At 35.9% G+C, this 13295-nt stretch overlaps 1 protein-coding gene across 9 annotated transcripts in view; it reads right to left on the bottom strand.

Annotated features, from left to right (window-relative positions):
* ANLN (anillin, actin binding protein) overlaps positions 1-13295 on the bottom strand; it is a 55246-nt gene that overhangs the window by 24990 nt on the left and 16961 nt on the right. For 5 of the 9 annotated variants that reach the window (XR_016394297.1, XR_016394298.1, XM_030759717.2 and 2 more), the window contains exons 6-15: positions 13081-13271; positions 12699-12806; positions 8974-9097; positions 4755-4865; positions 3807-4042; positions 2959-3104; positions 2536-2683; positions 2061-2196; positions 1240-1422; positions 144-270 (exon numbers count right to left, since the gene is read on the bottom strand). Coding sequence is in view for 7 of the 9 variants with exons in the window: in XM_030759717.2 (XP_030615577.2) it covers positions 144-270; positions 1240-1422; positions 2061-2196; positions 2536-2683; positions 2959-3104; positions 3807-4042; positions 4755-4865; positions 8974-9097; positions 12699-12806; positions 13081-13271 (1510 nt within the window). In the remaining 2 variants the exon portion in view is untranslated. The remainder of the gene's footprint in view (positions 1-143; positions 271-1239; positions 1423-2060; positions 2197-2535; positions 2684-2958; positions 3105-3806; positions 4043-4754; positions 4866-8973; positions 9098-12698; positions 12807-13080; positions 13272-13295) is intronic. The other 4 variants (XM_089917526.1, XM_089917527.1, XM_089917524.1 and 1 more) reach the window with 3 other exon arrangements.

Below are 13295 nucleotides of genomic sequence, written 5' to 3' on the forward strand. Positions count from 1 at the left end.
TGAAAAATGAGTTATTTGTCCATATAAAAACAATAAGCATGCTGCATCTCAAAGATTATAAATTCTACCTGGATGCTTAGACTGTATTAACTCTATTAAAAAAGAAAAGTATGTTTGAACCATCAAAAGCCTAATTTACTTACAAAGTAAATGTAGTAGTGAATGTTAGAGCATCGCCATTAAGAGAATTTGAGGTACTTGCTAATGGTGTGGCTACCATATTTTCAGCTCCTGCTTTTAGTATAATTAAGAAATAGTAATTTGCTGCATCTGTAAGAAATAATCACATTACCTAATAAGCACAAGCAAATTCAGATTTAGCTAATCAGCATTCTGGAAGACCAAATGAATAAAGTAATACTGCAAATGATTTACATAAAATTCATTTTAAATTTTCTAAAGTCAACTTTTCAGACACAAAAAGACGTAAGCAGACAGACATGTTCCTGGAACAGCATCATCAAGGTCTCTTCATTTTAAGTGAATTGAAATAACTTCGCTACACATTCCTCAGTTTCTGCTGACTTCAAATTTTACCTGTTGGCCCGAAATTCTTTAGCTAATAGTATACATCTCAAAAGGGTAAATTCTGGTTTGTTATTTTAAGACTGAGATTAAAATACTATATTTCTGTGAAAGTTACCATCCTGCCCTATTTTTCAGATACTGGTGCCATAACCTCCTTTACCCACTTTGTTTAAATATGATTTTAAGTAGAATACATAGCTTAGAAAAGTTTATTTATTCATTCTAGAGGAATAAAGGGAATAAAATTTGAATAGAAGTATCTACACTGTGATGTTCTTCACTCCCACAACCAGTAATTCAGGATTCAAAGAACAAATTTACATGACGGAGTGAATTTTAAATAGAATAGAGTAAGTAAAATAAGTTCTTTTAGATGCCCAATACTTTCCACAATAAAATTAATGCAAGTCAAATGGTCTGTTTTATCAGAATAACTCATCTTAGTAATTTATTTTATGTTCAATATTATGTTTAACAAGCCTTACTTTCAGTTAGACCTATGTCTGTTATTGCATGGATCAGTAAGAACATATATGAAATTTTCCTTGGTTATTTTTATACACACATCTACATAAAAGGAACTAAAGGCCCGAGATACAAGCCTTGTGTCTTCATGCATGCTCTACTTGTTCCCATTTGCACAATTCCAATCTAGGTGAAATTCATAATTTAACATATGATCTAGAAGTGAGTAAATAAAAATTACCATACCTGGTTTCTGAACTGTACTGCAGACAAAATCTGCTTTTAGAGGCAAGCGGATTTCTGACAAAGTAATTGATCCTTTGGAAGGGACAAATTCACTTTGGGATATGGGACCAGCCTTATTCTTCCTCTGAGGCCCTTCATTCTTCAACTTATTCAACTCATCAATCAAAAGTGTTCTCTTCTCAGCTATGTAGAAATATGCAAGTTAATATTTCAAATATTAAAACTGCAATTGTTTCTAAATTAAACCAATTCAAGAAAATGCACTCATGTGGCAATTGTATACAACACCAAAGACAAAATCAGTAACTCTTCCTTCATATAAATAGATGGTAGGTAGTTAGGTAAAACCTTGATTGCTCAATCTGTTCACAAAATCCTTGTAATTTAATACTTCAACTTTTGGTCAGTTTTCTTGCATGGTTAATCTCTCCATCCTAACATGCCCTGTCATCCATCACCACACATACACACAACAAAATTCACACACTTATTTTTAGCTATACATATATAGACAGGTACAGAGACAGAACATGTATGTGTGTGTGCATAAAGAGTGTGTATGTGTGTGAGTTCATGTATTCATTCTTAGCATACTCTTTACACTTCATTTCTTCAAATGCATTCCAGGTTCTTTCACCTTTTCATGCAAACTACACCTTATTTTACATGTAGTGTTTTCACAAACCTTGTAAGAAACAAAAAATAGATCAGCTGAAAAAAAGCCCTTTCTCTAAAATTAGAAATTTCTGAGTATACTAGACAAAATGAGTTTTTCCTGGTTTGAAATTGTGTTGGAATTGTTTCAGGTGTATCACACATACTTGCAATTAGAAGAAGTCTTTCTGCTTCAGCTTCTTCCAGTGACCCTTTTCCATGGTCTTCATCAACACAACAGTTAAGAGCCTGGCTAGCCTGATAGATCACTGTCTGCTGCAAATTTATTTCATTATTGAGTTCCTAGTGAAACCAATGAAAGGAGGAAAAAAACTCACATTTTTAATCACCATTTTCACTTTATTTAAACTTTAATTATAATTTATCCAATTGGGTAATTTCCAAAATCTCCAGAGAGGGAAGTCAAAAGGTTACGGTTTCATTGTTCAAGTTTCTAGACTATGCACCAAAAAAAGAGGACTTCTCTCAAACTGAATTCAGGAGTAAGCTCCTGAGCTCCTACATGTCACACACTGTCCTAGTCACTCAGGATACAGAGATGAATAAGGCTGGGCTCTTGTCCTCAAGGAGCTCACCATCTCGCGCTGTCAACCTTCCAAATCCCCTTTCCACAGTACATACCTGCATTTTCTGTTTGATGTTAACCTGACAAGGAAAGCCATTCTTTTTTTCATTCAATTTTGAAGTAACATCTTCCTTCCGAACAATCACCTGCTTTATTGAAGGACGGTCTGTTTCTTTGACTCTTTGAGATCTATATGCATCAATGCTTCAGGAAATAAGTTATACTCTATTAGAAATCCAGCAACACACTAAGCACTACCCTTTGTTGAACATATCAGCAGAATATTGATATTGCAACATATCAGTAGAACACTTCACTAGAATGGAAAATGCCATTGGGTGAAAGAGAGCCTTCCCAAAGCTATTTCAAAGTTTTATAAAGATTAATACTAATAACACTATAATTATAAATAACAAAACTTGTTATGTCAGTCTAAACCATGACCCTTAGTGAGTGAATGTCTTCTAAGATGTTCTCACCTGTAAGGAAGATCATGACCTTCATGACCTATACCATCACCAGACTCAGCTCGAGGGACACGGGTTCTTTGGAATTTTCCTGGCTTTGGACTTTCATCACTTATGCTGGTGTCTTTCAACTCCCAGCTAGGCGAAGAAACTAAATTCTGCAGGAAGGCACATCAGATATTAGATTTTATGGATGACACTGATTCTAAATGAGAAATCTGAGGAATTGAATGACTTTATTACTAGAAAATAAACATCCAATAAGTTGACCGATTCATCATAAAAACAAGGCAAACTTAAATAAGTTCCTAAAATGTATATGAATAAAAGTTCAAAGACAGCTGAAGCCTACACTTGTAACTCTTTTTAAAAAATATTTCTAATTGAATCAATCTCCAGAAAAAGGTGCAGCTATTCAATTTAGGGTGATAGCTTATAACAGTAGAGTTAGCTCTCAATAAATGTTAGTTATCTATCTGGTGCTAAATACTAATATACTAATATGACCTAATATGCACTTCACCCCCATAATGTAGGTACTATTTTTAACCTAATTTAACATTTAACTGTGGCAAAGAGGTTAAATAACCTGACCCATAAACATCGCTTAATGGCAGAGCCAGGATTTGAGCCCAAATGTCTGGCCTTTTAAGCCATGTTACAGTTTGGATTTCATCTAAGGCCAAAAACAAACCACTGAAGAGTTTTAAGCTCTCTTTTAAGAGAATTAACATCAGGTTTGCAAAATACCCCTGGCTACAGAGTGCCAAATCCCCATGCACCAACTAAAACAAAAAGGGACCCCAATTCTACTTAGTTTCTTTATGTGCTGGGCCTGTTTACATTTAGTCCTTTCTTACCTCTGGACTTACCACACCAACTGTCTGTGCTAATGGAGCAAGTAAAGACATCGAGGAGATATTCAGTGCATCTTCCTGTTCGCTGCTTTCTGCATCTGCATTATCCATCTCCTCCTGGCTCTTTTCCACATCTAGTTCACCTTCCTCTAGGACATCACTGAAGATGTCATTAATGACTTTTGAACTGTTGATATCATCATCATCATCCACACTCATCTCAATTTCACGTACCACCTCTGCAAAATATTCCAACAGGTAAATACTGTGATTCAGACCTTTAAGAATTAAACGGATAACAGAGAAGACCTAACATTCATATGCTTACTCAATAAACCGGAAGAAAAAGGCCTATGAAAAAGTACCTCCTAAACAAACAAAACAAAAAGAAATAGAACACTACTAATATAAAGTTCCAATAACATTTTCTAAGTAATAAAGGTGGGAACTATCAAAAGCTGATTCAATTCTTTGGGTTTAAGAAAGAATATTAAAAACCCAGACTGCAAGATAATAGCCAAAAGCTTCAGATTTACAAAAAATATTTTTTCAAATAATTCTTTTTCTATTGTTGGGAACTGCCCTTTCACATTGCAGTCAATAATAGGAAAATATTAACATCACTTAGGGCAGGGGTCACAAATAAACTTCAAGGGCCACTGATTCCTCTAACCATACATGCAGAGTGTGGAAGGGCAGCACATTTCCTTTCCCTTTGAAAGTGAGTGATAGCCTTAATCAGATTTTCACAGGAGCCTGGGACCTAAAGATAACTGTTAACAGTACTGTACTTTGTGAAAACTAGAGTATTTCCTAGTGGGGAAAAAAAGAGAATATTATAAAATCATATTTTGAAATATAGAACACTGCATATTTGAATATGAGAATACTAATTCTCCTAGCGTGTCCAGAGTTAATAAGAGACAAGGAATGAAAACAACGAAAACCAACCAGTCAGCTGTTCAACCTTTGGGTCTGATGTTACTTTTAAGGACTTTTCCTCTTCTAAAAACAATGTTATTTTCAAAGGGCTAGACTTCGTCATTTCACATTCAGTAAAACCTAAAAAAATTTTAGGAAAAACCATATGAATATATATATAAAAACTTAGAGTTTTTCAATTAAGGAATCTTACATATCTTGTTTTCTGATTATAAAGCTATGCATTTCAAATCCAGAAATGCATAAAGTAGAGAATCCCCCAAAGCACCTGTCTTCTCTTAACTTTCCCATCTCTCTCTTCTTCCCTAGAAGAGAAAGGGGACACTAATATTACCAGGTTATTGTTTGTTCTTCCAGTTTTCCCCCTATGTATACATATGTATATATCCTTTTAAAAAATTTTCCCATTATTTTATCTTATTTTATTTTATTTTTTAAACATCTTTGTTGGAATATAATTGCTTTACAATGTTTTGTTAGTTTCTGCTGTATAACAAAGTGAATCAGCTATACGTATACATACATCCCCATATCCTCTCCTTCTGGCGTCTCCCTCCAACCCTCCCTATCCCAGCCGTCTAGGTGGTCACAAAGCACCAAGCTGATCTCCTTATGCTATGCGCTGCTTCCCACTAGCTATCTATTTTACATTTGGTAGTGTATATATGTCAATGCCACTCTCTCACTTTGTCCCAGCTCACCCTTCCCCCTCCCCGTGTCCTCAAGTCCATTCTCTACATCTGCATCTTTATTCCTGTCCTGCCCCTAAGTTCATCAGAACCACTTTTTTTTTTTTTTTTTTAGATTCCATATATATGTGTTAGCATATGGTATTTGTTTTTCTCTTTCTGACTTACTTCACTCTGTATGACAGACTCTAGGTCCATCCACCTCACTACAAATAACTCAATTTCATTTCTTTTTATGGCTGAGTAATATTCCATTGTATATATGTGCCACATCTTCTTCATCCATTCATCTGTTGATGGACACTTAGGTTGCTTCCATGTCCTGGCTATTGTAAATAGTGTGATCATACTATACATGCTCTTCTGCATTTTGTTTTTCGCTTTTTAAAAAGTGTCAATAAAAACACTTAACTAGCAATAGAAAAACACTACTTCAACATAATAAAGACCATATATGAGAAGCCCACAGCTAACATTATACTTAATGGTAAAAGATTGAAAGCTTTTCCTCTAAGATCAGGAACAAGACAAGCTAGAGATAAGCCCACTCTCACCATTTCTAGTCAACATAGCTTTTTAAAAGTCCTAGTTAGAGCAATAGGCAAGAAAAAGAAATTAAAAGAATCCAAATTTTAAAAGAAGTAAAATTATCTCTGTTCACAGATAACATGATCTTATATACAGAAAACTCTAAAGATTCCACACACAAAAAAACTGTTAGAATAATATACAAATTCAGCAAAGATGCAGAATACAAAATCAACACAAAAAAACCAGTTGCATTTCTATATACTAACAATGAACAATCTGAAGAGCAAATTAAGAAAACAATTCCATTTACAATAGCATCAAACAGAATAAAATACTTAGGAATAAACCTAACCAAGGAGGTGATAGACTTGTATACTGAAAAGTACAAAATATTGCTGAAAGACATTAAAAAACACACAAATAGATGGAAAGACATCCCATGTTCATGGACTGGAAGACTTAATATTGTTAAGATGTCAATACTACCCAAAGCAATCTACAGATTCAATGCAAATCTTATCAAAATCCCAACAGCACTTTTTGGAGAAATAGAAAGTCTGTCCTAAAATTCATATGGAACTTCAAGAGACCCTGAATATCCAAAACAATTTTGAAAGAGAACAAAGTTAGAAGACTGACATTTCCTGATTTCAAAACATATTACAAAGCTATAATAATCAATATAGTATGATACTAGCATAAAGATAGACATATAGACCAATGGAAAAGAAGAGAGAGCCCAGAAATAAAACTTCACATAAATGGTCAAATGATCTTTAACAAGGCTGCCAAGATAATTCAATGGGGAAAGGGCAAATGATGTTGGGAAAACTGGATATTTACATGCAAAGAATTAAGTTGGACCTTTATCTGATGCCATATCCAAAAATCAACTCAAAATGGATTAAAGACATAATGTAAGACTCAAAACTATAAAACTCCCAGAAGAAAACATAGAGAGAAAGAAAGCTTCATGACATTGGATTTGGTGATGATTTCCTGGGTATAACACAAAGCAGGCAACAAAAGCAAAATTAGACAAATGGGACTACATCAAACTTAAAAACTTTTGTGGGAGCGGGGGCAAGGTAGGAGTAGGGGATTAAGAGGTACAAACCACTATGTATAAAATAAGTAAGTTTCAAGGATATACTGTCCAGCACATGGAAAATATTTTATGATAACTAAAATGGAGTATAATCTATAAAAATGTTTAATCATTATGTTGTACACCTAAAACTAATATAATATTGTCAACCAACTACACCTCAATTTAAAAAAAAAAGTTTTGTGTAGCAACCTACTGAATGTGAGAAAATATTTGCAAATCATATATTTGACAAGGGGTTAATATTCAGAATATAAGAACTCCTACAACTCAGTAACAAAAAAATCAACCTAATTTAAAAATGGGCAAAGGACATGAACAGATGCTTCTCCAAAGATGATATACAAATGGCCAACAAGCATGCAAAAAGATGCTCAACATTTCCAATCATAGGAGAAATGCAAATCAAAAGCACAATGAGCTAATAACTCATACCTATTAGGATAGCTACTGTCAAGAAAACGAAAAATAGCAAGTGTTGATGAGGGTGTGGAGAAATTAGAATGCTTGTGCACTGTTGGTGAGACTGTAAATAGTGTGACCACTCTGGAAACCAGCATAATAGTTCCTCAAAATATTAAAATTAGAACTACTGCATGATCAAGCAATCCCACTTCTGCGTATACAGCCAAAAGAATTGAAAGCAGGGCCTCGAAGAGATATTTGCATACCCATGTTCATAACAGCACTATCCACAATGGCCAAGAGGTGGAAGCAACCCACATGTCCATCAATGGATAATGGATAAACAAAATATGGTATATCTACACAATAAAATATTATTCAGCCTTAAAAAGGAAGGCAGTCCTGTCACACATTTGACATGTGACATGTCAACATGGATGAAACCTGGGATGTTATGCTAAATTAAATATGCTAGCCACAAAAAGACAAATACTGTATTATCGCACTTATATGAGGTATCTGATCTATATGAGGTAGTCAAATTCATAGAAACAGAATGTAAAATGCTGGTAACCAGAGGCTCAGGAGAGGGAAAAGGGGAGTTGTTGTTTAATGGGTATAGAGTTTCAGTTTTGCCAAATGAAAGTTCCAGAGATCTGTTCCTCAACAGTGTGAATATACTTAACACTACTGAACTGTACACTTAAAAATTGTTAAGATGGGGCTTCCCTGGTGGCGCAGTGGTTGAGGGTACGCCTGCCGATGCAGGGGACGCGGGTTCGTGCCCCGGTCCAGGAAGATCCCACGTGCCGCGGAGCGGCTAGGCCTGTGAGCCATTGCCGCTGAGCCTGTGCGTCCAGAGCCTGTGCTCCGCAACGGGAGAGGCCGCAACAGTGAGAGGCCCGCGTACCACACACACACAAAAATTGTTACGATGGCGAATTTCAGTAATATGTTTTTTTACCACTACTGTTTTTTTTAATTTAACTGTCAACGATATATTAAATGTCATTACATACAAAGCTACCTTATTCATTTTAAGCAGCTACATAATACTTGATTACATGGATTTAGCACAATTTATTTACAGTCTTCTACTGATCTGCATTTAGGTCATTTAAATCTTATTACTATTACAAATGGTGCTACAATTAATATATTTGTACATACACCTGTGCACACTAGTTCTAAGAATTCAACTTACAGAAACACTTGCAGAGCACACACACTTTACAATTCAATAGATATTACTGAATTTTTCTCCAAAAAATACTTATAGTAATTTACACTCTCATCAAGTGTATGCGTTCTTACTCTGGAAAGATAACTAAGGAAGAAGGATATTGCATGACTACAAATGAGAAAGTAAGTGGAAATGAAGAAATGAATCTCTCTTTTTACACTAAAATAGCATTTCTGCTTTCCAATCCAATTTCCAAAACTATGGTAGACTGAAATCTACATTTTAAGTGAAGTAGAAATAGAAGACGCTTACCCGTAGGTTCTATACTAGAAGGTTGTGCTGGTGTCTGATTTTCTGTCACCTTTTCTGTTACTGGAAGTGATGGGGTATTTGGACCAACTTGTTTTCTGAGGGGAGTGTTCTGACAGTGAATTTCCTGCAAAAAGCAAATGAAGAGATAAACTTTACCTCTCAAAACTGTAAATTTTGTCTTTTTACATGTCATTAAATGAAACAAGTAAGAGTCATTGTTCTATATAAGCTTCCTCAGAACAAAACAGATAATGAATGTGAAAGGCTCCAGCCATGTTTAGAACACAAAAGGCCTCGGTGCTAGTTCATATTCTTGGTAACTAATAGTAAGTAAAATCTTTTTTAGAGACCAGTAGGCAAGCGAGAATGAAAATCCACATCAGAGTTCAGCTTTAGATAAACCAATTCAGGTGAAAGCCACATATTGGGGAAAAATAATTGTCTCCTCAGAAAGAACAAAACAAATACAAGCAAAACCACACGCCACTTCCTCAACCCTTTCTAGCCACCACCTCCTTGCTCCCTTCCCTTTAGAACCAAACTTCTGAGGACTGCCTATACTCCTGGACTCTGCTCTTCACCCACTACTACCTGCATGCTACCCTCACCACTTCATTAAAAGGCTCTGCCAAGTCACAACAAGCTCCTTATTTCAAAACCCAGTGGTCTCAGTCCAGTCTACGTCTGACAACAAACACTTGGCAATACCAACCACTCCTCCCTTCTGAAAGGCTCTTTCTTCCCTTGACTTCAGTTACGCCATACTCAACTGCTTTTCCCTCCCATCTTTTAGGCTGCTCTTTCTGTGGGTACCACAGATGAGTTCTGAGGTGGGGAGACCCCTGAACTCCCCATTACTGTGTTCAGAATTTTCTTTACATGTATATGTGCAACTGTCTGGGGAGGGATTCCACAGGTTTACCAGGAATCATTTAACAAAAAAATCATTTAAGAACGGTTGCTTTTTATCTTCCAGAGATGTAGAAGGAAAACCGTGAGACTATGACCTACCGGCAACCAAGCGAAGAAGGTGCTTCAAACAGAAGAGAGTGATTCACAATGTCAAATGCTGCTAATAATAGGTCAAGTTAAACACCTGAAAACTGATTACTGAAGATCACTGGTGAATTTGATATGGGTAGTGGTGAAAGCCTGAGTGGAGAGATCAAAAGAGAAGGGAAGAGAAAAACTGGAAGATACAAGTAGAGACACCCTTTTGGAAGAGTCTGGATGAAAAGGAGGCAAAGAAAGGGAGGGGAATAGGAGAATCAAAAGAGTTGTTTTTGTTTTAAGATCACAGATAATAGCTTGCTCTATGCTGATAGGAAGGATTAGCCCATTCATTCCTTCTTCCAAAGACAAATTTACTGTGCTCCTACTGTGAGTCAAGCACTGAGAACATAGACAGAGATGAATAAGGCTCTCATAGACAGTGGTGAAAAACAAAGTTAAAACAATTATAGGAAGATAAATATTCCAGTGAGGTAAAAACAGGATGACATGGGCCCAAAAAAGCAGGAGGGGGACTGGGAAAAGGGCCAAGTAAAAAATTCCAGAGGGAATTAAAATTTAACCTATTCTTAATGAAGCAGGAGCTCACCACAGAGATATTTCATCCAGAGAGACTAGCAAGGCAAAGACAAAGAGATCTGAAAATATGCGTACACTTGCGAGACTACAAATAGTCTGCATGGCAGGACTGAAGCGGAGCAGGGAAGAGAAGCCAGATTTCTGAATGATTCTAGATGTCAAGCCAAGCACTTTAGACATTTTTCTGATGTTAGCTATGGGGAGCTCTCCAGGATTTTAAGCAAGGGAATACATGCCTATCTGCCTTTTACAAATATTTTTCTAGCAGCAGTGGGTTAGATGGACTGGAGAGAAGCCAGACTAAAAGCAGGGTGTTCACACAAAGCTATGTTAATGATTAAGGCAATGGCAGAGGAAAATACACAAGACAAGGAAGCTTGGTGACATACTTAGAAAATGTATCACTGGATGTGTGTGTGCTTATGTGTGCATGTGCTAGAGGCCAGCAGGTGGGAAGACATAGTAACAAGAGGGAGGAGCCAAGGAGGTACTGCCAGATTGTTTTAGATGAGGAAGTATAGAGTAAAGCCCTAAGTGAAGACAGAGACTACATGGGGAAGATATTCCAGCAAAGCATAGAAAGCTCTGCCCGCCAACCAAAGCTCAACTAGAGTTCAGGAGAGAGATGAGGGCAGAATAGCCAAGCATTATCAGCATTTCTGTGATTGACTGAACCTAGGATATGAGGATGGGAAAGAGATGTTCCAGGACAAGTGAGACCGAAAAAATGGTCGAGATCAGGACCTTGAGAAACATGATTTGTTAAGCAAGGGAACTGATAAAAAAAAAAAACAAAATCAAATAGATCCTTCTCAAAGAATAAATGTATTATTCTATTTCTACTGGTAGCCATGTTAAATATAGTTCTATTATTTTTAGCTTAAAAAATACATCCTAACACAGGAAAATTAAGAGGTGCAAACTTCCAGCTATAAAATAAATGAATGACAGGGATGAAAGGTACAGCACTGGGAATACAGTCAATAATAATGTAATATCTTCCTACGGTGACAGGTGCTAACGAGACTTATTGTGGTGATCATTCTGTAATGTCTAGAAACATCGAATCGCTGTACTGTGCAACAGGAACGAACACAGTGGTGGAGGCCAATTATACTTCAAAAACAAACAAACTCACTCAGACAAAATGATCGTCTTTGTGGTTGCCAAAGGAGGGGGTAGGGAAGGGGGAATGGGATGAAAGTGGTCAACAGGTATAAACTTCCAGTTATGAGATGAATAAGTACTAGAGATATGATGTACAACCTGATTTACATCATTAACACTGCTGTATGTTATGAGAGTAAATCCTAAGAGTTCACATCACAAGGAAAATATGTTTTTTTCTATTTCCTTAATTTTGTATCTATGAGATGATGGAGGTTCACTAAACTTATTGCGGTAATCATTTCATAATGTATGTAAGTCAAATCACTAAACATTTACAGTGCTGTATGTCAATTATATCTCAATAAAACTGAAAGTAAAATGTGTATATACATATATATACATACACATATATATATATATATATATCTCCTAACACAGTATTTTGTACACAGTAGGCATGTAGATGAAACAAAAGCTAGTTTAACACAGTAGGGATTTTGTTGAAGGCTTACCAATGAAACTTGACCACAAATAATATGAGTAAAGAGAAATCTGGGAGGTATTTGGTGACTGAAAGAATTACAGATAGTCTAAAAGTATGGTATTTGGGGAGAGATATATAATCATTAATGAGAAAAGTAGATTCTGAGAAACATTTGAAAACCAGCATCTAAATAGAATGTTAAAAGGAATCTGAAATCAACTGAATGATGAGAATACCTTTTAAATTTGATTTTAAGTAGGCCAGCAGTAAACATGGTTAAAAGTTCCATTAAATGGCAAAATATCACAAGAGAAAAGCAAAGTTGGCACGAACATTTAAGGAGTTTATGAATGGAAAGCTGCATAGTTAATTGGAACAAGCAAAGTTGGTATGACCATTTAAGGAGTTTATGAATAGAAAGCTGCATAGTTAATTGGAACAAGATAGTATATAAAGAATTATTTTACAATACAGAACCACAAGTTAAATCCCAGCACTACTTTGGTAACAAGTTCACTTTTACATTTCTTGTTTACATTACCTGTTTGGTTTCTAGTTGTTTGCTTCTTGAGTTTTCGCCTTTTTCTGCACTCCATAAACTGCCCTTGTCAAATCGGCCACGAAGACATGCTAATTCTTTTTGACGTTCCTAAAATCATCAAAAGCTCTATTTTACACAAGAGCCAAAAATATGTTTAATAATATTCAAATTCTACTAACCTTGTCCTCAGTTTTCAGATTAAAAAATTCACAATACACACAGAATATAGGACAATAATATTTCTAATTTGAAATAAGTGATACAGAGAATCAAGATGCTATTTATCTCCAGTCAAAAAGACTGGAGTCAGAATTCACAGTTTGACTTCTAGGTTCTATGCTCAGACCATGTAATGAATAATGTTAAAAGCAGTAAGCCATACCTGCTTGAGCTGTTGTGCTAAATGAGCAGTAGATGAAGATGCGTTTTGCTTGAATAATCTTTCTTGTATGGCCTTTGTATTTGGAGTGATAATGGGAGTTCTATGGGGTGTGCTACGAGCTGGACTTTCTTTGCTGTGCTCTTGACAACGCTCTCCAAAGCGTTCCAGGAAAGGCTTAATTCCTGCTCCTCCTAAAGATAATGCACACATTTTGG

This window comes from Delphinapterus leucas, chromosome 9, assembly GCF_059928025.1.
Source record: "Delphinapterus leucas isolate spDelLeu-1000000601 "Yukka" chromosome 9, BTC_Dleu_Yukka2, whole genome shotgun sequence".
Lineage (NCBI taxonomy): Eukaryota > Metazoa > Chordata > Mammalia > Artiodactyla > Monodontidae > Delphinapterus > Delphinapterus leucas.